The 24,286-nt window shown below is 57.9% G+C and overlaps 2 protein-coding genes across 2 annotated transcripts; both read left to right on the top strand.

Moving 5' to 3' along the window:
- The first annotated feature begins 5,032 nt into the window (after window positions 1-5,032).
- Window positions 5,033-17,290, top strand: LOC142037321 (immunoglobulin lambda-1 light chain-like). The gene is made up of 4 exons (XM_075041618.1): window positions 5,033-5,097; window positions 5,231-5,521; window positions 15,016-15,048; window positions 16,815-17,290. Exons 1-4 carry the CDS (start codon window positions 5,052-5,054, stop codon window positions 17,135-17,137), a joined length of 693 nt encoding a protein of 230 aa, XP_074897719.1. The 5' UTR covers window positions 5,033-5,051; the 3' UTR covers window positions 17,138-17,290.
- Window positions 6,916-13,094, top strand: LOC142037323 (immunoglobulin lambda-1 light chain-like). The gene is made up of 4 exons (XM_075041619.1): window positions 6,916-6,983; window positions 7,117-7,404; window positions 11,246-11,284; window positions 12,772-13,094. The coding sequence occupies exons 1-4, from the start codon at window positions 6,938-6,940 to the stop codon at window positions 13,092-13,094; spliced, it is 696 nt and encodes a 231-aa protein (XP_074897720.1). The 5' UTR covers window positions 6,916-6,937.
- Window positions 17,291-24,286: the final 6,996 nt, after the last annotated feature.

The raw sequence follows: 24,286 nt of genomic DNA, 5'->3' as shown, positions 1-24,286 counted from the left end.
GTGTTGGCTGGTACCAGCAGAAGGTTCCTGGCAGTGCCCCCATCACTGTCATCTACTACAACGACAAGAGACCCTCAGACATCCCTTCGCGATTCTCCGGATCCAAGTCTGGCTCCACAGGAACGTTAACCATCACTGGGGTCCAAGCCGAGGACGAGGCTGTCTATTACTGTGGTGGCGTGGACAGCAGCAACAATGGTTAGACAGGGCAATGGGGAAGTGATACAAAAACCTCCTGCCATCACAGGAGCCAGTTAGAATTCTCTGCTGTCCCCGTTTGATGGTGGGGCAGGTCACCACCATGGCCCTGCCCTGTGCTACAGGTGGCTGTGCCTCATGTCCTGGATTGGCCATCCCTTAGAGCCCCAGGTCTGTGCCCATCCCCTCTCATTTGGGGAGCAGAGGGGATAGGACAGGACAGGGTAGGATAGCATAGCATAGCATAGCATAGAATAGAATAGAATATTTCGGGACCTTCCACCTGGGTACCTGATGTGTGGCTGGCCTTCTCCTTCTCCTCCTCTTGGTGCTTGCCCATGCCTCAAGTACCACAGCCCAGCTCGCTGCACCCATCCGGGGTCTTTGAGTACAGGGGTCCCATCACTGTCCTGTTGCCCGGGGAGGGCTGTGCTGGTGGGGCACTGGCTGACCCCCATCTTCCTCCCCCTGTCCTCTCCCTCTCCAGGTTCCCTGGTCCAGGCAGCGCTGACTCAGCCACCCTCGGTGTCCACGAACCCGGGACAAACCATCACCTGCTCTGGGAGCAACTATGGTTATTACTGCTGGTACCAGCAAAAGGCAACTGGAAGTGGCCCTGTCACTGTGATCTACTGGAACAGCAACAGACCCTCAGACATCCCTTCGCGATTCTCCGGATCCTTGTCTGGCACCACAGGCACATTAACCATCACTGGGGTCCAAGCCGAGGACGAGGCTGTCTATTACTGTGGTGCCCAGGACGGCCGGGCTGATCACCACCCAGCTGCCCCGCTGGATGGCCATGGTGGGTGCTCTGGGTCGACTGTTACTGTCCGCTGTGCGTGGGTGGCAGTGATCGTGACGGTGGTGCTGGAGGATGTGGAAGTGACACAGCTTCTGGTAGCGCAGAGCTGTGGTGCGCCCGGTTGCTCCTGCCTGCAAAATGTGATGTTGGCGCTGGTGCTGTGTGTTCGTTTACTGTTGGGTAGCCTTCTCGCCAGGAGCCCAGCCCTCTCCCTTGCCGGGGTACGCAGCAGGGCTCCCCTGCTCCCAGGGTTTGTCTTGGCCCATGTGTTGGGCATGGCAGCCCAGCACTGGAGTGTCGGGGGCTGCTTCCTGGGCCCAGAGAGGGGTGAGTTGCAGCAACTTCTCAAAGGCGTTTTGCTTTCTGGTGTCTTCCCAGAGGCTGCATGCTAATATTTGGCAGGAAATCAGACTTCTGGAGGCACTGTCGGCTTAAATACCCGAGCCTGACACGACATAGGCTGTTGAGCAGCCTCAAGGGCTGTTGTAGGCTGAGTGTAAGTCTGCCTGAGACGCTGTTGTCAGTACCCGCAAACTGCAGTGTTTCCCAGATCCCTGCAGCCCTTGGGAATGCAGTGTATCAGAATACATAAGCAGAAGGTCTGTAATAGCAAGAAGCTTGAGCTAACCGGGAAGATTGACAAAGTATGTTTTCTTTCCAGGAACATCATCCCTTCGTTTGTACTGATGGACATCCAGGCTTCCACAGTTGTGACTTATGTATACCAACTGATTGAGGGTGATGTGAAAGTAGAAAGAATGGACTTCAAGAAGTACTGAATGACGTTCAGACCTGCTCGTTGGCTTCTCCCCGCCTTGCATTCCTTGTCTCTCCAGTGAAGTCGAAGGAGAGGCAGGCCACGGGGGGGTGCTGCTGCTGCGGCGTGTTGGGCTGTAGAGCAGCCGCATCGCTCTACTGCTCGTGAGCTTGTGAGAAAATGTTAGTCTTGGTTCCCAACCCGCAGATGAAGCAGAAGAAACTGCTGATTAAGAGGCCTGTGGAAAATACCCTGTGTCTAAGGAGGAGCTGCTGTGTTCCTGGCCTAAGGGAGTCACAGAGGGTGGTGGTGGTAGCTTGGCACTGAAGCTCTTCTGTAAAACAATGGCCATAGAATAATAAATTCCTTTCCTTGGGCATGCGGGTCCTGATCATTATGCTTCTAAGAGGTGAAGGGGGTCTGGAATTTGGTGTGAGGGGGCTGCGAGGGAGGACGGGAAGCTGCCGTTGTCTTCCTAAGATGCGGCCCTGAAACATTTTGGGCTCTGTCAGAGATGCCCAAGGACTCTGCTTTGGCAGACTCATCCCACCTCCTGCTTAGGGCAGCACGGAAAGGCAGAGGCAGGTCTGGGAAGAGTGGTGTGGAGAGCTCTGCGCCGGTGCACAGAGCTTGGGGTTTGCCCTCATGCTCCACAAGTAGCAGAGGCCGGAGCGCTGCTGGACCTGGTTTTCCCAGCTGAGTGGCCCACGGAACAGGCAGCCCCGCGTGATCTTGGTGCCTTTGGTGGGCGAGAGATGTGCCTGCAGTGGGCAGGGGGAGCACTGGGACAGAAGCTGCCAGGGAACATTGTGGGGCCACATTGGCATGGAGGGGCTGTGCCTGAGCAGGTGGGGGCTTAAAAGGGAGTCGGGGTCCATGGCACCACCCAGTCGTTGGGGGGATGTGGACTGGTGGGATTGTGTCATGGCCTGAACCTCTCTCCTCTTTACGCTGCTCGCCCACAGCTCAGGTGCCCTGGCCAGACTTGCTGCACCCAACTGGGGCCTTTGAGCACAGGGGTCTCTTCCCCGTCCCGCTGCCCAGGAAGGGCTGTGCTGGTGGGGCACTGGCTGACCCCCATCTTCTCCCCTCTCTCCTCTCCCTCTCCAGGTTCCCTGGTCCAGGCAGCGCTGACTCAGCCACCCTCGGTGTCAGCGAACCCGGGACAAACCGTCCAGATCACCTGCTCCGGTAGTAGCAGCAGCGGTGGTGTTGGCTGGTTCCAGCAGAAGGTTCCTGGCAGTGCCCCTGTCACTGTCATCTACAATGACAATCAGAGACCCTCAGACATCCCTTCACGATTCTCCGGATCTACATCTGGCTCAACAAGCATGTTAACCATCACTGGGGTCCAAGCCGAGGACGAGGCTGTCTATTACTGTGGTGGCGTGGACAGCAGCAACAATGGTTAGACAGGGTGACGGGGAAGTGATACTAAAACCTCCTGCCATCACAGGAGCCAGTTAGAATTCTCTGCTGTCCCCGTTTGATGTTGGGGCAGGTCACCACCATGGCCCTGCCCTGTGCTACAGGTGGCTGTGCCTCGTGTCCTGGATTGTCCATCCCTTAGAGCCCAGGTCTGTGCCCATCCCCTCTCATTTTGGGTGGAGAGGGGATAGGACAGGACAGGACAGGATGGGATAGGGTAGAATGGAATATTTTGGTTGGAAGAGACGTACAACGATCATCTAGTTCCACTGCCTGACCACTGCAGGGCTGACCAAAAGTTGAAGCCTGTTGTTAAGGGCATTGTCCAATTGCCCCTCGAACACTGACAGGTTTGGGGCATCATCCAGCTCTCTAGGAAGCCTGTTGCAGTGTTTGACCACCCTCTCGGGAAAGAAATGCTGCGACGGCCCCCAGCATCCCTGCCCCATTCTGCAGGGCCCAGTTCCCCCCCGTGCTCCCCAGCTGGCACCCAGGGCCCTGCCGGGTGCCTCCCTGCCCTCCTCCCAGCCCAGCTGCCCCCGGGGGGTTCAGCCGAAACTGCGGCCCCAGCACCGAGAGTTGGGAACGTGCCATGGGCCGGGGAGCTGGACCAAAGCTCTGCCTTCAAGCCCTGGCGGGGTCTGCTCTGTCGTGCCGCAAGAGGAGCCCGCGGGCTACTCCAGCGTCGGCTGTGCTTGCCCAGTGCCGGCCCATTGGGCTCATGCTCAGCCTGTGCAGGAGCCCCCCAGCACCTCTGGCCCCCCGGGCAGTCCCTGGCCCTGGGCAATGCTTCACCGTGGCCCCAGGACAGCGAGGGGCTGCCCAGCACCCTGACCCCGTCCTCGTCCCGCTGCAGGACCCAGGGACAGGGGCTACAGCTGGGAACAAAGGTGCCAGGTCCTCCATGTCATGAGGTGCTGCTTGTTTTCAGCAGTGACATTGCCAGACTCCCCATGAGTGTGACAGGGCAGGGGACGACGGTGGGGTTGTGATGGAGCCAGGCGTTGGGTAGGGGCACAGGGTTTGCGTTTGTGGTGTTGGGTGCTGCCGAATGGGCAGCTGCGTCCCGGGTGGCCTTATCCGCCCCGCTCTATGCCCAGGACGGTGGGGTGGGGGGGCCACACGCCATGGGTTTGACAAGAAGGACATGGGCAGGGCTGCACCAAGCACCCTGTGGTCATCATGGGGGGAGAGCTACTGTGTGCTCCCCAGCAAGCCCCACTCCTGGCCCCAGTTCCCTCGCCTGCTCAACTTTAAGGTCCTGGGTGCTCATCAGTCACAGATAACGTTCAGCTGACGACCTTAGAGGTATGGAAATGAGGCCTGTACTCCTGCCTTTTCCCAGCCATTTCCCCATGGGAGAGCCTAGCTAGGCCCAGCTGGACCCCAAAACTCGACCCCAGTGACAATAGCCTGGGCGAGCACTTCTCCTTCCATCCCTGGTATGGGCAACAGCTCGTCTGCGCCCAAAAAACCGTGGGGGGGATGTTGGAGCTGCAAGACCTGCCTGCCCCCCAAGTCTCCCCTTGCCCCCAGCAGCCCAGCTCTCCTGCGCCCTTTGGCCCTGCGGCCACTTGGCCCAGGCTGGGGACAGGAGGTCCGTGTTGGCGTGTTTCGGACTCTGAGCTGGGACGTGTCTCTGCTCCGTGCCCGGGGACAAGCCCCGCTGCATCTGGGGTGGTGGGGCTGGGCGGGCAACGGGGAGGGAGGTGGGGAGAGAGGCGCGGGCAGGATCCGGCCACGAGCGCGGGATCAGATTTGCATGGAGGGGCCGTGCCCCAGGCAGGCAGGGGCTTAAAAGGGAGCTGGGGTCCGCGAAGGAGCCCCATCGTCGTGGGGACACGCAGCTGGTGGGATTGCACCATGGCCTGGGCCCCTCTCCTCCTCGCGGTGCTCGCCCACAGCTCAGGTGCCGTGGCCAGACTCGCTGCGCTCGGCTGGGGACGTCGGGCAAAGGGGCCCCGTCCAGCACCCGTGGACGGCTGTGCTGGTGGGGCACTGGCTGACCCCCATCTTCTCCCCTCTCTCCTCTCCCTCTCCAGGTTCCCTGGTCCAGGCAGCGCTGACTCAGCCACCCTCCGTGTCAGCGAACCCGGGACAAACCGTCCAGATCACCTGCTCCGGGGGTAGCAGCTACTATGGCTGGTACCAGCAGAAGGTTCCTGGCAGTGCCCCCGTCACTGTGATCTACTGGAACGACAAGAGACCCTCAGACATCCCTTCACGATTCTCCGGATCCAAGTCTGGCTCCACAGCCACGTTAACCATCACTGGGGTCCAAGCCGAGGACGAGGCTGTCTATTACTGTGGTGGCTACGACGGCAGCAACTATGGTCTCACGGTGATACAGAGCAATGGGGAAGTGAATCAAAAACCTCCCACCGTTGCAGGAGTCAGTTAGGAGTCTCTGCTGTTCCCGTTTGATGGTGGGGCAGGTCTCCACCATGGCCCTGCAGGTGGCTGTGGCTGGTGGCCCAGCTTGGCCGTCCCTTGCACCCACAGGTCTGTGCGCGTCCCCTGTCATTTGGGGAGGGTAGGTACAGCACTTGGGAACGTGCCACTCTCCACGGCCACATTACCCATTGCTGGGGTCGAAGCCAAGCCAGAGGCTGTCTCTTACTGTGCTGGCTGCGACACCAGTGCTGATCAGGGTCGTGGTGACTCCCAGCACTGGGGAAGTAAGTGAGATGCAAACCCACTGCTGCCCCAGGGCCCCTCGGGTGCCGACTGCTGCTGCCACCACTGCTGCTGTTTGGATGCGGAGCTGGAGCAGCACGTGTGCCCGTAGGCGGCTCCTGCCATGGGGCACATGCTCTGCTCCAGGGGGTCCCCTCCATGCTGCCTGCAAGGAGACAGCCCCCCTGCAGCCCTGCCCTGCCCGTGCCCGTCGTGCTCTCTGTGCACCAGGCATCATGGGGCTGGCGTCGTAGGGGACAGGGAGGCATCGGGGTGGGGGGACATTTCCCACGGGTGCAGCCGCTCTTGGGCTGGGTATGAGGCTGCTGATGGCAGCCGCGATCCCTGTGCCCTGGGTCGGAGCAGGGCTGGTAGCGTCTGCCCCGACGGCTGCGAGCAGAGCCCCTGGGCTGCCCTGGTCCTGGCTGCCTTTGCCCAGCGCCGGCCTTTTGGCCTTGGGACCAGCTCACGGAGCTGGAGCCCCAGGGCTCAATGCCAGACGATTCCCGTTGTGCTGGGGAGGGGATGCCTGGGAAGAGCAAAGGCCTTGAGCGGTGGTCCTGGGCTGGCAGGGGAAGAGCCAGGGCAGGAAGGCAGCAGAGCAAGAGGGTTCCATAGAAGCCTGGGACAACCGTAGGACGGGATGCTGAAAGTGGGGTGAGAAGTACTGGGGGTTGATGTTGTCCCAGTGCCATTAATGGGAGCTGCAAGACCTGCCTGCCCCCCAAGTCTCCCCTTGCCCCCAGCAGCCCAGCTCTCCTGCGCCCTTTGGCCCTGCGGCCACTTGGCCCAGGCTGGGGACAGGAGGTCCGTGTTGGCGTGTTTCGCACTCTGAGCTGGGACGTGTCTCTGCTCTGTGCCCGGGGACAAGCCCCGCTGCATCTGGGGTGGTGGGGCTGGGCGGGCAACGGGGAGGGAGGTGGGGAGAGAGGCACGGGCAGGATCTGGCCACGAGCGCGGGATCAGATTTGCATGGAGGGGCCGTGCCCCAGGCAGGCAGGGGCTTAAAAGGGAGCTGGGGTCCGCGAAGGAGCCCCATCGTCGTGGGGACACGCAGCTGGTGGGATTGCACCATGGCCTGGGCCCCTCTCCTCCTCGCGGTGCTCGCCCACAGCTCAGGTGCCGTGGCCAGACTCGCTGCGCTCGGCTGGGGACGTCGGGCAAAGGGGCCCCGTCCAGCACCCGTGGACGGCTGTGCTGGCGGGGCACTGGTTGACCCCCGTCTTCTCCCCTCTCTCCTCTCCCTCTCCAGGTTCCCTGGTCCAGGCAGCGCTGACTCAGCCACCCTCGGTCTCAGCAAACGTGGGACAAACCGTCCAGATCACCTGCTCCGGGGGTAGCTACGGCTATGGCTGGTATCAGCAGAAGGTTCCTGGCAGTGCCCCCGTCACTGTGATCTACAATAACAACAGACCCTCGGGCATCCCGTTGCGGTTTTCTGGATCCAAGTCTGGCTCCACAGGCACGTTAACCATCACTGGGGTCCAAGCTGAGGACGAGGCTGTCTATTACTGTGGTAGTGACGACAGCAGCAACAATGGTCCCACAGTGATACAGAGCAATGGGGAAGTGAATCAAAAACCTCCAACCGTTGCAGGAGTCAGTTAGGAGTCTCTGCTGTTCCCATTTAATGCTGGGGCAGGTCTCCACCATGGCCATGCCCTGTGGCCCTGCAGGTGGCTGTGGCTGGTGGCCCAGCTTGGCCGTCCCTTGGAGCCCCAGCTCTGTGCGCGTCCCCTGTCATTTGGGGAGGGTAGGTACAGCACTTGGGAACGTGCCACTCTCCACGGCCACATTACCCATTGCTGGGGTCGAAGCCAAGCCAGAGGCTGTCTCTTACTGTGCTGGCTGCGACACCAGTGCTGATCAGGGTCGTGGTGACTCCCAGCACTGGGGAAGTAAGTGAGATGCAAACCCACTGCTGCCCCAGGGCCCCTCGGGTGCCGACTGCTGCTGCCACCACTGCTGCTGTTTGGATGCGGAGCTGGAGCAGCACGTGTGCCCGTAGGCGGCTCCTGCCATGGGGCACATGCTCTGCTCCAGGGGGTCCCCTCCATGCTGCCTGCAAGGAGACAGCCCCCCTGCAGCCCTGCCCTGCCCGTGCCCGTCGTGCTCTCTGTGCACCAGGCATCATGGGGCTGGCGTCGTAGGGGACAGGGAGGCATCGGGGTGGGGGGGCATTTCCCATGGGTGTAGCTGCTCTTGGGCTGGGCACGAGGCTGCTGATGGCAGCCGCGATCCCTGTGCAACGTGGAGGGAGGTGGGGAGAGATGCACGGGCAGGATCTGGCCATCAGCGCTGAATCAGATTTGCATGGAGGGGCCATGCCCCAGGCAGGCAGGGACTTAAAAGGGGGCTGGAGTCAGCGAAGGAGCCCCATCGTCGTGGGACGCAGAGCTGGTGGGATTGCACCATGGCCTGGGCCCCTCTCCTCCTCGCTGTGCTGGCCCACAGCTCAGGTGCCGTGGCCAGACTCGCTGCGCTTGGCTGGGGCTTTTGGGCACAGTGGCCCTGTCCCACTGCCCGGGGAGGGCTGTGCTCCTGGGGTACTGGCTGACCCCTGTCTTTTCCTCTCCTTCTCCAGGTTCCCTGGTCCAGGCAGCTCTGACTCAGCCGCTCTCCGTGTCAGTGAGCCTGGGGCAAACTGTCAGGATCACCTGCTCCGGGTTTAATGTCAACAGTTCTATTGGCTGGTACCAGCAGAAGGCACCTGGTGATCCCCCTGTCACTGTCATCTACTGGAATGACAAGAGACCCTCAGGCATCCCTTCACGATTCTCCGCATCCAAGTCCGGCACGACCAGCACATTAACTGTCACTGGGGTCCAAGACGAGGACGAGGCTTTCTATTACTGTGGTGGCCATAGCAGCAGCAGCAGCAATACTCCCACGGTGACACAGGGCAATGGGGAAGTGATACAAAAACTTCCCACCATTGCAGGAGCCAGTTAGAAGTCTGTGCTGTCCCCATTTGATGGTGGGGCAGGTCCCCACCATGGCCCTGCTAGTGGCTGTCCCTGGTGTACTGGCTCAGCCGTCCCTTAGAGCCACAGGTCTGTGCCTGTCCCTGGTTGTTTGAGGAGGGGATGATGGCCAGCAGCCTTGTCCCTGCCCCACACTGCGGGTCCAAGGTCCCCTGTGCTCCCTGGCCGGCACCCAGAGCCCTGCCGCGTCTCCCCCTGTCCTCCTCCCAGCCCAGCTGCGCCAGGAGCCCTGGGGCACTGGGCACCAGCTCCCCCCAGCCATTGCTGATTTCAGCCCATAAAGGAAGCGATTTCTGGGGGTAGGTGTTTGCACAAGCCATGCCAGGGCAGTTTCAGGACGGTTTATGCTGCAAGGGTGCTTGGCACATCCTACCCTTTCCCTTCTTGTTTGCTTCCAGGCATGTCTGGGTGAGCCGTGTGGCAGCAGCCGAGAGTGCCTGGCATCGCCTCCGTTTCTCAGCCCTGGCAGCTGGGACACAGCAGCCATGCTTAGCCTCCCCAGTGCCTTCCCTGTGACTAGCACCCCCTTACCTGCCCCCTCTTCCGCCGAGGCCACGTGCCAGGTAGGTGCTGAAGGACCAACACCCCTGGTACATCCAGCACGGCATCAGTTCTCCTCCATACCTCCCTCCAAGGAGAAGAGCTGGACTTTCAAGCTGAACGTTGTTCTCCCTTTATTGTCGTCCCCTAAAATGGAACCGAAACCCCATCAAAGTCTGAGAAATGCTCACAAACTGGTCATCCACAGTAGATGGCATTGGCTTCAGCTAAATGCTTTGCACAGACAATTTCAGTGATTTTTTTTTTTTTTTTCCTAGTTTCAGTCTTTGCACCAATGCATAAGCCTATCCGGAGGCAAACCAAACCTCTGAAACAGAAAGTGCCTCAAACCACAAAATCTTTGAAGCATCATTTATTTTCTAGTGACTCAGGAGGTTCACTGACTGCCTCTTTCTAGAACCACTTGCACAAACCACAGCATTTGAATATTTTCAAGTTCAATTTAAGTTGGCGCTATTGAAATTCAGTGCTCCAAGAGCTTGTTTGCTCTGAGCCGAGCACCCGGTGCCCTGTGAGATTGGCACCACGCTGGAACAATACTTTACAAAGCAGCAGCCAAGCCTTCCCTGGGGAATTTGAAGTTAATCGGTCTTAGCTGAAACCCATCCTGGCTCATTTTTGCCTTGGCTATTGCAGCTGTATGTAGGCACCCGCATCCCTTGCATGCTTTTTTCTGCTAGTCCGAGCTCTTCCTCTTTACCAACAGCCTTTGATGCCTCCTCTCCAAGCCCCTTTGCAAACCTTGGCCCTTGGCAGATGCTCCTGGGAGCCCTCACCTGAGGGCTGTGGCTCCAAGGGCTGTGAAGGCAGGGACGATTAGGGCACTACCAGGAGTAGAAGCCTGGGGAATGCAAAATGGGCCCGGGCAGCACTGCAGAAAGCTGAGTTCCTGGGTGGGTAGGGGACACTGCTGGCAGGGTGCTTGGAACAAACCTGCGGTTTCCCTGTCTCCTGTGCAAGGAAAATATATGATGTCTGCCATCCCCTTCTGTCCGTGCTGCTCCTCCCGGCTGCTCCGGAGCTGGCTTAGCTGGTGGAGCAGCACCATCCTCCACCCCCGGTGCCTTGGGAAGCATCCACCACCTTGGCAGAACCAGGTGAGATGGGTTTAAGTGCTCCACTTGGTGCTGAAGGCTCCTCCGGCACCGTCCATCTTCAGCTCCCGAAGGCAGGAGGGTGCCCAGGGCAGGACAAGCAGCACACGGGCTGCCTGCCCTCCACTGCGCTCCCCCTGGCAGTAATATTTGTTCCCCCTCAGCACACGAATGGACTGGAACCTGCTGCTCTCATTTGCCCTTTACTTCATGTTCCTTGCACCCCCCTGGCCCCGGCTTGCCCGTAGCCCAGACCACGCTGCCCACGCTCGGCGCATCTCTGGCATCTCCACACGGACCAGCCCGGGGACGAGTGCTGCAGTGCTCAAATGGGGAGAAGCTGGACCCGGTGAGCTGCCACCTCCCTCCCCAGGGACAAGGTGGGACTGATCCTAAGGCCACCAAAGACAGACTGGCCCAAACTGAGGGGGACCTTCACCAAAACTTGTGAGTCAACGAGCATTTTATATGGGAGTTGTTTGGAGGGAGACTGACAGGCGATTTCAGCCAAGACCTTGGCCAACGGTGGCAGAGCTGCTGGATGTCCCTTGGGAGAGACGGGTCGGGGGGAGGATGCACAAATACCATCCCTACTCCATCATCCCCAGCAAGCAGCACCACCCAAGCTGCATCAGTGGCTGGGAGCCCGGCTGCCTCCTCACCATGTTGACAGGGCACAGGGGCTGCTGGCTGAGCATAAGAAGCTGCTTGGGCTCCTTCTGCACAGCAATGTGTCACTGAGTTTATTTCTTTGGCAGTGGGACCCAGGGGACCGTCCTCAGTAAGTCAGTCCAATGCTCACACATGGTCTTTCCAGTGCTGGGGGCTGTATGGGCTCTTTCTGGGGTTTGTGGTGTTGGTTTTTTTCCTTCTTCAACTTCTCCATTTGGTTATGGTAGCATGTCCTCCATCTGTCTAACTGCACTGAAACATATTCACGTGACTTTCCTTGACAGGAGGAAACAATGTTTTATGGGCTAATTGAGCTTTGCTGCTCGCAAAACATTTCTGGTGCTTTCAAATCTGCAGACCCTCTACTGATCCTGTGGGTCTCGTTCAACTTGTCTGAGTGTAGGAGTTACTGGGTAAAAGTATATCCATATATTTGCCAGACAGCCAGATTATATTGGAGTTTATGAAACAGAAATTTCTTAACATTCCTCTTTCTCCTAAGGAGAAGCTCCCGGGTATGCTTTATGGTATGATGAGGAAATACATAGGGGGTTGACGTGGAAGGCTTCAAGTCTGAGCAGATGGGCTGGGCTCGCTGGCTGAGGACAAAGCTGCCTCTTCATTTCCCAATGGCACTCAGAAGGATCGCTGCCTCTTCAGCCTCCAAAAAGCAGCATAGCTGAGACTTGGCTACAGCTGCACGCGTGCGTGGCACAGGGCCGAGCTGTGGGATGCTGGTGACGGGGAATCCTGCAGGCACGCATGCTGGGTGTCCTCCAGACAGCTGGGGCCTCTTACCTCCAGGGCTGGTTGTCGTGGTTTAACGCCAGCCAGCAATTAAGCACCACGCAGCCGCTCACTCACTCCCCCCCATCCAGTGGGATGGGGGAGAAAATAGGGAAAAAGAAGTAAAACTCGTGGGTTGAGATAAGAACGGTTTAATAGAACAGAAAAGAAGAAACTAATAATGATAATGGTAACACTAATAAAATGACAACAGTAGTAATAAAAGGATTGGAATGTACCAATGATGCGCAGGGCAATTGCTCACCACCCGCCGACCAACACCCAGCCAGTCCCCGAGTGGTGATTCCCCACCCCCACTTCCCAGTTCCTATACTAGATGGGACATCCCATGGTATGGAATACACCGTTGGCCAGTTTGGGTCAGGTGCCCTGGTTGTGTCCTGTGCCAACTTCTTGTGCCTCTCCAGCCTTCTCGCTGGCTGGGCATGAGAAGCTGAAAAATCCTTGACTATAGTCTAAACACTACTGAGCAACAACTGAAAACATCGGTGTTATCAACATTCTTCGCATACTGAACTCAAAACATAGCACTGTACCAGCTACTAGGAAGACAGTTAACTCTATCCCAGCTGAAACCAGGACACTGGTGTTTTTAGTTTGCTAGGCTGAACATTAAGAAAATAAGCTGACCGCAGAGACCTTGAGCTATTAGCTCCTTTGCTGGTGGTAGGAGCTGTACTGAAAGACACTAGCCAGGACCAAAACCCCATGGGTACAGCCGTGTCCACACTTTAAAGACCTTCCTCCTTCCACATCCACCTCCCCGCACCACCGTCTCTCCCCTCGCAGGTCAGCCCAAGGTCTCCCCCACCGTCAACCTCTTCCCGCCGTCCCCCGACGAGCTCTCGACGCAGAGCAAAGCCACCCTGGTGTGTCTGATAGGAGACTTCTACCCCGGCGCCGTGCAGGTGACCTGGATGGCCGACGGCCGTACCCTCTCCAGCGGCGTCGAGACCAGCCGGCCCCAGCGGCAGACCAACAACCAGTACATGGCCAGCAGCTACCTGACGCTGAGTGCCTCCGACTGGAAGAGCCACGAGACCTACGCCTGCAAGGTCACCCATGAGACTGGCACCATCAAAAAGGTCCTGACTAGATCCGAGTGCTCCTAACCCCAATGGGGATTGGACCACCCTGGCCCTGGAGCATCACACTCCCCAGCTCGGTGCTTCACCGCTTGCCCCATCCCTGTCCTCTCCTTCTGTGCGAGTCTCTGCCATCTCTATGGGCCCTTCCTTCTCCCTGTGCCTGAATCCTTCCCATCTGCCCTGCCCCATCCTGGGCATCATCCAAATAAACCCTGAGGTAGTGTTGGCCCTGCATCCACATCTCCCAGTCCTTCCTCCTTGGTCAAATATGATCACGACCCTGCAGCAAAACATGACCCTGATCGGTGAGACCTCAACCGCTCGCTCTCACACCTTAAGCTCACTGGCTTGGCGCATTTTGCCCTGCAATGGTTTGCAGCTGGTCCTCCAGTATCCCCAGCTGGCTGCTGCCTTCTCTCCCCGGTCTCCTGCCCCAAATTCCATTGCACACCTCAGGCACTGGGGCTGCACTAGCCCTCAGTTTGGTCCCAGGCACTGGCTTGATCTCCCACACCAAAGGTGGGAGCTAAATTAAGTTGGAGAAAGCAGCCGGCCAGGGCTCCTCTGCAGCGCCCAGTGCTGGCTGATGCACCTAGCCCTCCCCTCTGCCTGCAGATGCGGCCCCCCCAAACCAGGCGGGCCACAAAGCACTGAGACCTGTGCTGAGCTCTGTTAGGGCAAATATAAAAACCCCCGTGAATTTGGCCTTTGGTTATCACCCCCTGATGCAGCAATAGGTGCCTTCAGCAAGCATTCCAGGGCCTGATCCTCTGGCGTGGCCGGTGGGTTTCGTTGGCTCAGGGGGGGTCTGAACTCCCCCACAATGGAGCCAACCCCTCACCAGTGCCTTTGCCGGTGCCGATATGCCAGGTGTGACAAAGGGAAGTGCTTATCCACCCTCGGCGGGATGGTCCAGCGCTCCACGGCCACCCCCGAGCGCAGGGCTGAGCTCCAGCGCAGCAGCGGGCGCAGCGGGACGGCAGCTGGGGCTGCACCGCTCCGCTGCCACGGGTTGCCCCAGCACAGGGCACCCTGACACAGCTGCTGCAAGGAGGCTCGCCCGCCCGCCAGGCACCGAAAATCCTGCCCAGGTAAGGACGTGAGCTGTGCTGGGGTTCGGTTTTGCCCCGGAGACCAGGGCCAGGCTGCAGGGTGGCACAAACTCAGGGAGGTGGGGGTCCCCCGTGAAGCCACAGCACCTACGCCAGCACTGGTGTTTCTGGGCAGCGGGAAGGGTGGACGGATGGTTTGTTCACGCGATTTACTCACACACATACCGTCCGATGGCCAGTGATCCCTGTTTGCCCCAGCTGCAGCCACGGTGTGGCCTGAGGGGTGTCAGGATGGTGGCCAGTGCCCCCCAGGGCAGCCCACAGTCACCTGCACGGCAGCAGCGCAGGTGGAGGCAAAGTGCTGCCTGTCACACCTTAGGGGCACCCAAAGCCACCACCAGCCCTTCCTCAGCCGGGATTAACGTCCCCACACCGCAGGCAGGGACATGGGCTTGTAACGAGTACGAGGCGCACGGTCCTGGGTACCAGTGTGTCCCTGGAGCGGCCAACGACGCAGCCACAGCTCTGGAGAGCCCAGCCAACGCAGTCCATGCAGGACGGTGGGACCAAGGCCATCCATTTTCCCATGGCCCCTCCAGCAAGGACACACAGTCGTCCCCATACGGCTGTCCTGCTACTTCTGTCCTGCCACATCCACCGGGACACGTCCAGCACCACACATCTACCCTGCCGCGTCCAGCGGGGCATCTCTACCCCATCACCTTCATCCTGCTGCGTCCATCGGGGCATCTCCATCCCATCACCTCCATCCTGCTGTGTCCATTGCGGCGTCTCTGTCCCATCGCCCCCATCCTGCCACGTCCACGGGGGCCCAGGACTGCTCCTCCCAGGAGGCAGGAGGTTTTTGCATGGCTCTGTATCACTGTGTGGTGTATTCGGGGCCGGGACCCTGCTGACCGTCCTAGGTGAGTCGCCGACTTCTTCTCGGTCTTTTCTTCCCCACCGCGAAATTGTGACATTTTGTCGATTTTTGGGTCATTTTGGGGTTTTTTCTCGGACTTGGCGCTGGGCTGGGGTCTGCCGCCAGTTCAGAGATGGGCACTAGGTGCAGAGTTGCAGGCTGTGTCTTGTCCCTGCGGACTTGGAGGTCTCTGGTGTGCGCCATGGAGGATTGGGGGGTATTTTCTCAATTGAAAGACATAAAATTTGGCCAGGAAACGTGTCTGAGGTCTCAGGGACCCTATTTCAGAAACTTAGGTTTAGGTCTCCAAGAAAGTAAATTTTTGTCTTTGTTAAAGAAAATAGTCATTAGTCTAAGGTCTAAGTCCTCAACTCTTAGTCCTGAGGACTAAGTCTGTCACCCTCAGAGAGGAACGGGGTCTTCTCTGTGGCGTCCCACAGCCGAGGGTGCGGGCGCTGCGAAATGGCAGCCCGTCCTTTGGCCGCGAGCAGGCTACAGTCGCATCCGACTTTGTGTTAAAATGGCATGTCCCCGGGACCTTAAGCCAAATTTTTCAGGGGCATATTAAAGAGCTCGTTGTCCAGGTAAGCCGTGTTAAAAATGGAGATTATTGAGTTGAAAATGCTGCTGGGAACAATGTTTGTCTGTCTTTGTAATTTTTAGAAGAATTTGGCCAAAAATCCCAATCTGAACCAAATTACTAAGTGCGTAAGACCGAGAAAAATGTAGTTTGACAATTTCTTCAGCAGAAAGGTTTTAATGGCAGAGTCCACCTGATTTTGAAATAGAGATAGAGACATTGTACATTTGAGGAGGCAGCAGAACCACCTCAGAAATACCAAATATCTTTTCTCTGACTTCTTTCGGGTGATTCTTAGTTGTACTTTTTCTGAGACAAGTCTGAAAGTGTCTGAAAGTAGAGTTGGGCAGAAAACAGGACGGTTTGTCTTTGAAACTTTGATATATTAAAAAAATTGCCTCTCAAAAGGAAAGAAATGGGTTTATGGCAACTAACCAGAGATTCTGTTCTATATATTTATAATATAAACACATATAAAAATATGTATGTTATATATAGTATATATAATTATATACTATATATAATATAGTATATATATTATATATAATATATATTATATATGTTATAATATATAACATACATATTCATATGTATGTTATATATATTATAACATATATAATATATATTATAGCATATATTATATATAATGTAATATATATTATATATGTTATAATATATATAACATACATATGAATATGTATGTTATATATAACATAGGTATTTTATATATGAAAAATATATAAATACATAAATATGTATTATATAAGTGTTATATAATTATACACATAATTATATAATGATATATACTATATATGTAGTATATTGTATATATTATATATGTAATATATAACATACACATATATGATGTATGTTAGCTGTATATATAGATATCTTTAATATATAATGTGTATATGTGCACATATATATACATATAGTATATATAACATATATACAAGTATATATGGGATGTATGTGTATTACACATATCTTTATTTATATTTTATATATATATATATATATGTATAAAAAAATGTATCCCAAATCTAAATACATTAGAGCTATAAACTCTGAGCTCAGGGGGGAGCGGGGAGTTTCTGGGCAGTGCCAGCTGGGGCAGGCAGGGCAGGCAGGGGGCTGTGGCGGGGCACAGGCTCCCCCATGACCCCGCACCACCGTCTCTCCCCTCGCAGGTCAGCCCAAGGTCTTCCCCACCGTCAACCTCTTCCCGCCGTCCTCCGAGGAGCTCTCGACGCAGAACAAAGCCACCCTGGTGTGTCTGCTGGGAGACTTCTACCCCGGCGCCGTGCAGGTGACCTGGATGGCCGACGGCCGTACCCTCTCCAGCGGCATCGAGACCAGCCGGCCCCAGCGGCAGACCAACAACCAGTACATGGCCAGCAGCTACCTGACGCTGAGTGCCTCCGACTGGAAGAGCCACGAGACCTACGCCTGCAAGGTCACGCACGAGGCCGGCAACGTGGAGAAGAGCCTGAAGAGATCCGAGTGCCCCTAACGCCGCCGGGACCTCCCCGTGCTAGGCGGCCCCTCGCCAGCCCCCTCGCCTCCCCCCACCGCAGATGTCTCTCCCCATGTCCCCCCGTCCCCTGCTCCCGTCCCCCTGACCTGAGTGTCACACGAATAAACACCGACACTGAACTAGCGCTGGCTCAGCATCCCTGTCTCTGTGTCCTTCCAACGCGCCCGCTCCCGCCGGCATCGCCCCAGCATGGAGGAGGGTGGAACGGGAACACAGACGCACGCGCGGACACACACACGCGTGTCGCTGGGGCTCCTTCCAGCTCTTGCTCACCCCGCGGGGACCCCAACGAACCCCCCTGGCGCCGCCGAGACCAGGGGATGAGCAGCCTGGGGCAGCAGCCTGGTCTAAGCCCCCATGCCAGCCGCGAGCACGTGGCCCTGGCTGCGCCATCCTTGTCCCTTGCCCGCTGGCCTCCGGGTGCCAGGTCCCTTGCAGGGACACGTGGCTTGTGGTGGGACCGTGGCCAACCACGTCCCTTTGCTGGCCAGCCCTGGCTCTGTCCCCGTTTCCTCAGTCACCCACATGTCCCCTGGGATGGGGGGTGCCAGTGTCGACACCAGTCACGCACGTGCCCCAGTCTGTCCCTTGCACCCCGTGCCACAGCAGCGTGGGCCCCCCGTGTGCCACGTGCCCAGTCACACGCCATCGTGCCATCCCCGGGGAAGTTTCCCTGCGGCCGCGCACATAAAGCGGCTTACGGCCACGGCGGTGGCGAGAGCGCCAGTGCTCGGCTGCAGTCACCCCATCACTGCTGCCAGGAGCCACCCCGGGGATGGGAGCACCCAGCCACCCTGTGTGCAGTTCTGGGGGAGATGCCCCTTTGCCAGCCTCTTGGTAAAGGGGGGACGGCCCCACCGTGTCCTCCTCCTCAGACTGTATCAGTTCCAGTGGGGTGCCTGGCCCCCACCAGGCTTTGGGCTGCCACGTGTCCCTGCAGGTGCCTTCTGGGGACGCAGAATCATAGACTGGTATGGGTTGGAAGGGACCTTTAAAGGTCATCTAGTCCAAGACCCCTGCCACGAGCAAGGACATCTGCAACTAGAGCAGGTTGCTCAGAGCCCCGTCCAACCTGACCCGGAATGTTTCCAGGGATGGGGCATCCACCACCTCTCTGGGCAACCTGGGCCAGTGTTTCACCCCCCTCATCGTAGAAAACATCTTTCTGATATCTAGTCTAAATCTACCCTACCCTCCTTTAGTCTAAAACCGTTACCCCTTGTCCTATCGCAACAGGCCCTACTAAAATGTTTGCCCCATCTTTCTTATAAGCCCCCTTTAATTACTGGAAGGCTGCTGTAAGGTCTCCCCGGAGCCTTCTCTGCTCTGGGCTGAAGAACCCCAACTCTCAGCCTGTCCTCATAGGAGAGGTGTTCCAGCCCTCTGATGATTTTTGTGGCCCTCCTCTGGACCCACTCCAACAGGTCCATGTCTTTCCCGCACTGAGGGCTCCAGAGCTGGATGCAGTACTGCAGGGGGGGTCTCATCAGAGCGGAGTAGAGGGGCAGAATCCCCTCCCTCCACCTGCTGGCCACACTTCTTTCAACGCAGCCCAGGATACAGTTGGCTTTCCGGGCTGCAAGTGCACATCGCCAGCTCACATCCAGCTTTTTATCCACCAGTACCCCCAAGTCCTTCTCCGCAGGGCTGCTCTCACTTCCTTCATCCCCCAGGATGTATTGATACTGGGGCACAGGAGGGATGACCAGAGCCCAGCCATAGGGAATGACCCCCAGTGAGGTACAGAGATCAGCCCCACTCGGGGCAGCCCCTGTGCCCATCCCAGGGACCTGGACCCCCATGACCACTGTGGATCCTCCGTGCCTCCCGCTGGCAATCAGCTGCCCTGGGAAGGCCAGGGGCCAGCCAACACCTTCACCATGGGATGGGCACTCCCCACATTGGCCTTGCGTGGGGCAAAGCCCCCAGCAGCCGGCAAGGAGAAAGCACCGCTCTGTGCAGCGCTGCCGGCTGTGTGTCCTCCCTGCTGCGTCCATCTGTCCTATCCACCCCAGCGCCTCTGTCCTGTCCACTTCTAATGCCTCCCTCTATCCTACCCACCCCAACGCCTCCATCCATCCTACCCACTCCAACAGCTCCATCCGTCCTACCCACCCAAGCATGTCCATCTTATCCACCCGAATGCCTCCATCCATCGCAGAAACCTCTGATGGAGCTGCCCACCCCGGCTCTTTAATGCTCTTTTTTTACCCAGCCAGTCAGCAACCACTTGAGGATTTCTCAGGAAATGAAGCCAAAACAAAACCAAAAATCTTCTGCCTAACTCAAACTCTATGAGACAAGATCCGAGGGGGCAATTTCTGCTCTCTGCATTGTTCCTTGTCTGGCAAAACGTCTAAGGGAGCGGTTCCTCCCAGGGAACAAGCACTGCAGCAGCAACCCCAAACCTGTCAGGAAAGCAAATACCAAAGAGGAACTTTGAGTGGAATTAAGTTTCTTTCATCCATCTCTTCCTCACATGGACGTGTGTCGTGGTTTAACCCCAGCCAGCAACTAAGCACCATGCAGCCGCTCACTCACTCCCCTCCATCCAGTGGGATGGGGGAGAAAATCGGGAAAAAGAAGTAAAACTCGTGGGTTGAGATAAGAACGGTTTAACAGAACAGAAAAGAAGAAACTAATAATGATAATGATAACACTAATAAAATGACAACAGTAGTAATAAAAGGATTGGAATGTACAAATGATGCGCAGGGCAATTGCTCACCACCCGCCGACCGACACCCAGCCAGTCCCCGAGTGGCGATTCCCTGCCCCCACTTCCCAGTTCCTATACTGGATGGGATGTCCCATGGTATGGAATACACCGTTGGCCACTTTGGGTCAGGTGCCCTGGCTCTGTCCTGTGCCAACTTCTGGTGCCCTGACTGGACATGAGAAGCTGAAAAATCCTTGACTTTAGTCTAAACACTACTGAGCAACAACTGAAAACATCGGTGTTATCAACATTCTTTGCATACTGAACTCAAAACATAGCACTGTACCAGCTACTAGGAAGACAGTTAACTCTATCCCAGCTGAAACCAGGACAACGTGCCAGGGTGGGCAGTGATGGCCTGAACAAAGCAGTGGTCCTGCTCCCAGTGAAAGGAGCCCCGTGTCCCCCAGCACTACCGGGGACCTTGCAGCAACAGCAACACAGTGTTTTAGCAGTTCAGAAGACTTTATTCTGGTGGGAAGATGCTGCTATTTACTCAGATAAGGTGCTTTTCCCAGCTTGTATTTCTGCAGGACGTGCACTTCTCTGGCCAGCTCCGGGTCTGCAGTCACATCCGCAGCACCAGCCTGAGGCTTCCGACTGGTGCAGCATCCCCGTCCCTGTCCCCATCCCTCCCCACTGCTGCTGCAGACAGCAGCTCCCTGCTCCGTGCCGACCCCACGTCCCCATGCCCAAACCATTCCCCCACCTACGTCTCCTGCACCCATGGGTCACCCCGACAAACGCTGCCGCCGAGCTTGCGCTGGCTCTGCGTGGATGGCCAGGTCTCCTGCACCCTCCACCCCATTCCCGTGCCGGCGTTATCTCCACGTGCACTAAAATCATCTTTTGCCAAGCAGCGAGGCTGTTTGTGGCCGCTGTTTCTCTCTCGCTGCCTGGTGACCCTGCAGCCCCTGGGAACACAGGGCGCTGGGAGGTGCACCGAGTGCCCCAGGTCTCTGCCAGCCTGTCTCCCTGCCTGCATGCCACCGAAGGGGGTCATCCCAGACGGTGCAGGCAGGGGCTCAGCCCCTGCAGCACAGCCCCACTCTCACCCCCAGTAAAGCTTCACCCCCCCCACACTGTGGCCGGGGCCACCCTGGGGTGCCCCGCTCCGGGGCTGCTGGGGTTTCCCCAGCTCCACCAGGCGTTTTGTCCTCAACGGGGGACAGCAACGAGCCTTCCCCAGGCACCCCGAGCAGCTTCAGGGACGCGTGCCAGCCCTCGCAGGATGCGTGCCAGCCCTGCGGGGGCTGTGGGCACTGTGCAGTCCTGACAGGGCACGGACAGAAGGGGCAGGGGAGGACATGAGCCCTGGTCTGTCCCGGCCCTCCTTCCCTCCTGCTTTTTGGCAGGGAGCTGGCAGCAGGGCCCAGACCCCACAAGAGGTGCCAAGAGGTACCTTGTGCTCCAAAACAACGTTATTGGTTTTATTCCAGCTTTATTCTGGCTTTATCCTGCTCCCCAGCCAGGCAAGGGAGACCCTGCTGTGGCACAGCCCCGTGCATGGGGCAAACCCCCTTCCCATCGCCCTGCACAAGGGACTGGGCTGATGGAGGCAGTCCCAGCATCCCTGCCCATGTGTGGGGTGACAGGCTCGGGGTTTTCCCAGGAAAGCCCATCCCTACAGGGCAAACCCACGGCCAGGCCGGATCGTAGTCCCCTGGGCTGCCAGTGGCCCCAGGGAAGGAGCCAGCAGAAGGATGCTCAGCCTGCACCGGAGCCAGGGGAAGGAAGGGTGGGCGACAGAGGCATCTGTCCTGCCATGTTTCGAGAGGAGCTCCCCTAAGAGACAGGTTCCTGGGCAGACAGAGCTCGCAGTGGCAAAGAGCTGGCAGAGTTGGTCCTGGGGGGCTGCCAGGCTGCGGTAGGGGGTCCGTGAGGTGAGGGTCCCTGCAGTGCGGCCGCATGCGCCCATCCCAGCTCGCTGCTGGGGGACACAGACCCAGAGACAGCACCAGCTCCTCCGCCCTGGCGCTGAGCCCCTTTCCACGCTGAAGCAAGGTTATTATTCCCTGGCAAACCCCTGCCCGTGGAATCCTCATCCCTGGCCTCATGGTGCTGTCGGGGCTTTCACCCAGAAGAGCGGCTGCCTGGGTTTCTGCTGGCCGAAAATGCCCCAAGGACCAAGAATGGCTGCCAAGAAGGATGCTCACTTTTTTTTCCCCACTGATAAAGCACAAGCCTCAGTAAGTATTGATTCCAGTATTTGGCAAATCATGCCCTTAAGCACCGTTTGAGGCTGGAGTGAATGACGGGGTAACACAGGAGCCCCTGTCCCAGACACACTGCTAGGTTTTACCCTGCTAAATTCCACATTTTGGGGGGGGGGGGGGGGGGGGGGGGACGACAACACAGCTGGTAGGGAGTGGGGCGGCAGGGCAACCCTTTCCACAGGGCTTGAAATCCATCTCGATGTCCCACAGGTAATGCTCGTCCCTCAGCCACAGGACACTGTGCTTTGCACAGGCTGTTCGGGGTAAGTTCTGCTGGGCCACAAGCGGGGGTCTCGCTTGGGCTCAGGTCTGGGCGAGCAGAGCGCAGGCACATCTCTGACTCCGGAGGCAGAAAAGCTCACCAATTACTGATTAAAAGATTTTGCTAAATCCTTTCTGTAAGCAGCAACTGTCAAGGAAAAAACCTGCTGAATTATAGATCAGTGGCCCCGGCCCCCTCAGGGCTCCCATACTCCCCCACCGCCTGCAGCACGGCAAATTTCCAGCCAGTTTTACCCGTAACAAGCCTTCAACCGGGCTGGAGAGCCACCGCTGGGAATCACACTGGGATGGGGGGCCTGATCCAGCCCCCAGTAGGGAGGGAAGCAGTGCCTGAGAAGAAAAAGCATGTCCCACTCCTGCAGCCGCCCTTGGTGGGGTTTTCTGGTGAGCAAATGTGCCGAGCGAAACTGAAACCTCCGCCTCTCCCCAGCTGCAGCTCTCGCTCTCGCTCTGCCGTCTCCTGTGCTGCAATTTTAAACAGTCATTTATTTTTTTTGCTTTCCCACTTCACCGTTAATTTTAAAACAAGGGGGATCTAACTGACTCAATGAGATGCTTCAGGAAGGCTTTAATTAGCTGCAGAGAGAGGCGGTGGGTTCCACGGTAGGGTCGGGGCTTGGTGAGAGCTGCCTTCCTAGGCTGAGGCTTGCAGGCGAGGGTTTAGCAAGGCCTTCAGAGGGGACTTAATAAACCCCAGTGGTTTAGATGCTTTGGGGATGGAGGGGGCCCACGGCCGAGACCAGAGGGAGGGACGTGGGGATGGAGGCAGAAGGATGCGGGGCCACAGGAGCTCTTGCAACCCTTGCCCCAAAACACAGCGCTCAGCCCCGGAGGGCAAAGCCCTGCTCCGGCCCCCAAACCCTGTCCTGGGGCGAGGGCAGCTCCCGCACCCATGGCCTTGCACTTGGGGGTGGTCATGCTGGAGCCCCTCCGTGGGCGCAACCTCCGGCCAAGTTTGTCCCCCAAAAAACAGCCTGGGCTTGCTTTTTTTTAATTGCACATCACTCGGTGATCGCCCCAGGCTACGGCAAGCCCCAGGAGGATTTGGGGGGGGTCTCCCTTTGCAGGGAGCAGAGCGAGTGCACCTGGGGCTGATGAAACACCTCATCTGGAGAGACAAGGGCGACGTGGCGCAGCCGGAGGGGACCGGGGCATCCCGCCTGCCCTCCCCGCGGCAGCTGCGGCCCCCCAAACAGCCGCTGTTCCTGGACGCAGCAGGGCTGAAACTCGAAAGCAAGAGCTGGGGCTGAGAATAGCCCCAGCCTAGGCTGGGGGGAGCGGGGCAGAGCCGGACCCCGTTGGGGCGGCCGTGGGAGGACGGCACGAGTCCTCCCGCTTTGGCTTTGCAGCTGTGCCAAGCTCGGGCGATACCTGACAGCCTCTGCCCTGCTTGAGCCAGGGGGATGTAGCCCCCTGAGCACCAGGAGGGGCAGCTAGCTGGTGGGTCCTGCCCCCCCCCAACATCCTCCGGCTCACGTAGCTGCTTTCTCTGAAAGGTTTTGGGGAAAGGCTGTGCAGAGCCCAGACTGTGCCACGCCAGCTCTCGCCCCTCCCGGCCCCCCCAGCCGGCACCGCCATGCAGCTGTGCAGCCGTGGGGCATCCCCCGGCTAAATTTACTTCTCACCCGCCACAGTCTCCAATCAGAAACTCGAAAGGGGGCTCGAAAAAAGGAAGCGAAACCGTCTCCAGTGGGTGCTGATGTGTGAAGGCGAGTGGGTGCCACGCGGCAGAGCCCCGAGTTGGCTCGGCCCTGAGACGGACGCTGGCTCTTTGCTGCGGCGAGCTTTGCCCCTGCCTCCGTCAGCCACCGCGGTGGCGGGGACAGGTTTTGGGGCAGCCTGAAGCTGCCCAAAATTGGCAGGGTGGGTGGTGGTGGGGGGACCAGGGACACGCTGGGGGCTGTGTGC

Source organism: Buteo buteo, chromosome 11, assembly GCF_964188355.1.
Source record: "Buteo buteo chromosome 11, bButBut1.hap1.1, whole genome shotgun sequence".
Lineage (NCBI taxonomy): Eukaryota > Metazoa > Chordata > Aves > Accipitriformes > Accipitridae > Buteo > Buteo buteo.
This window is presented reverse-complemented; position numbering and strand designations above follow the sequence as displayed.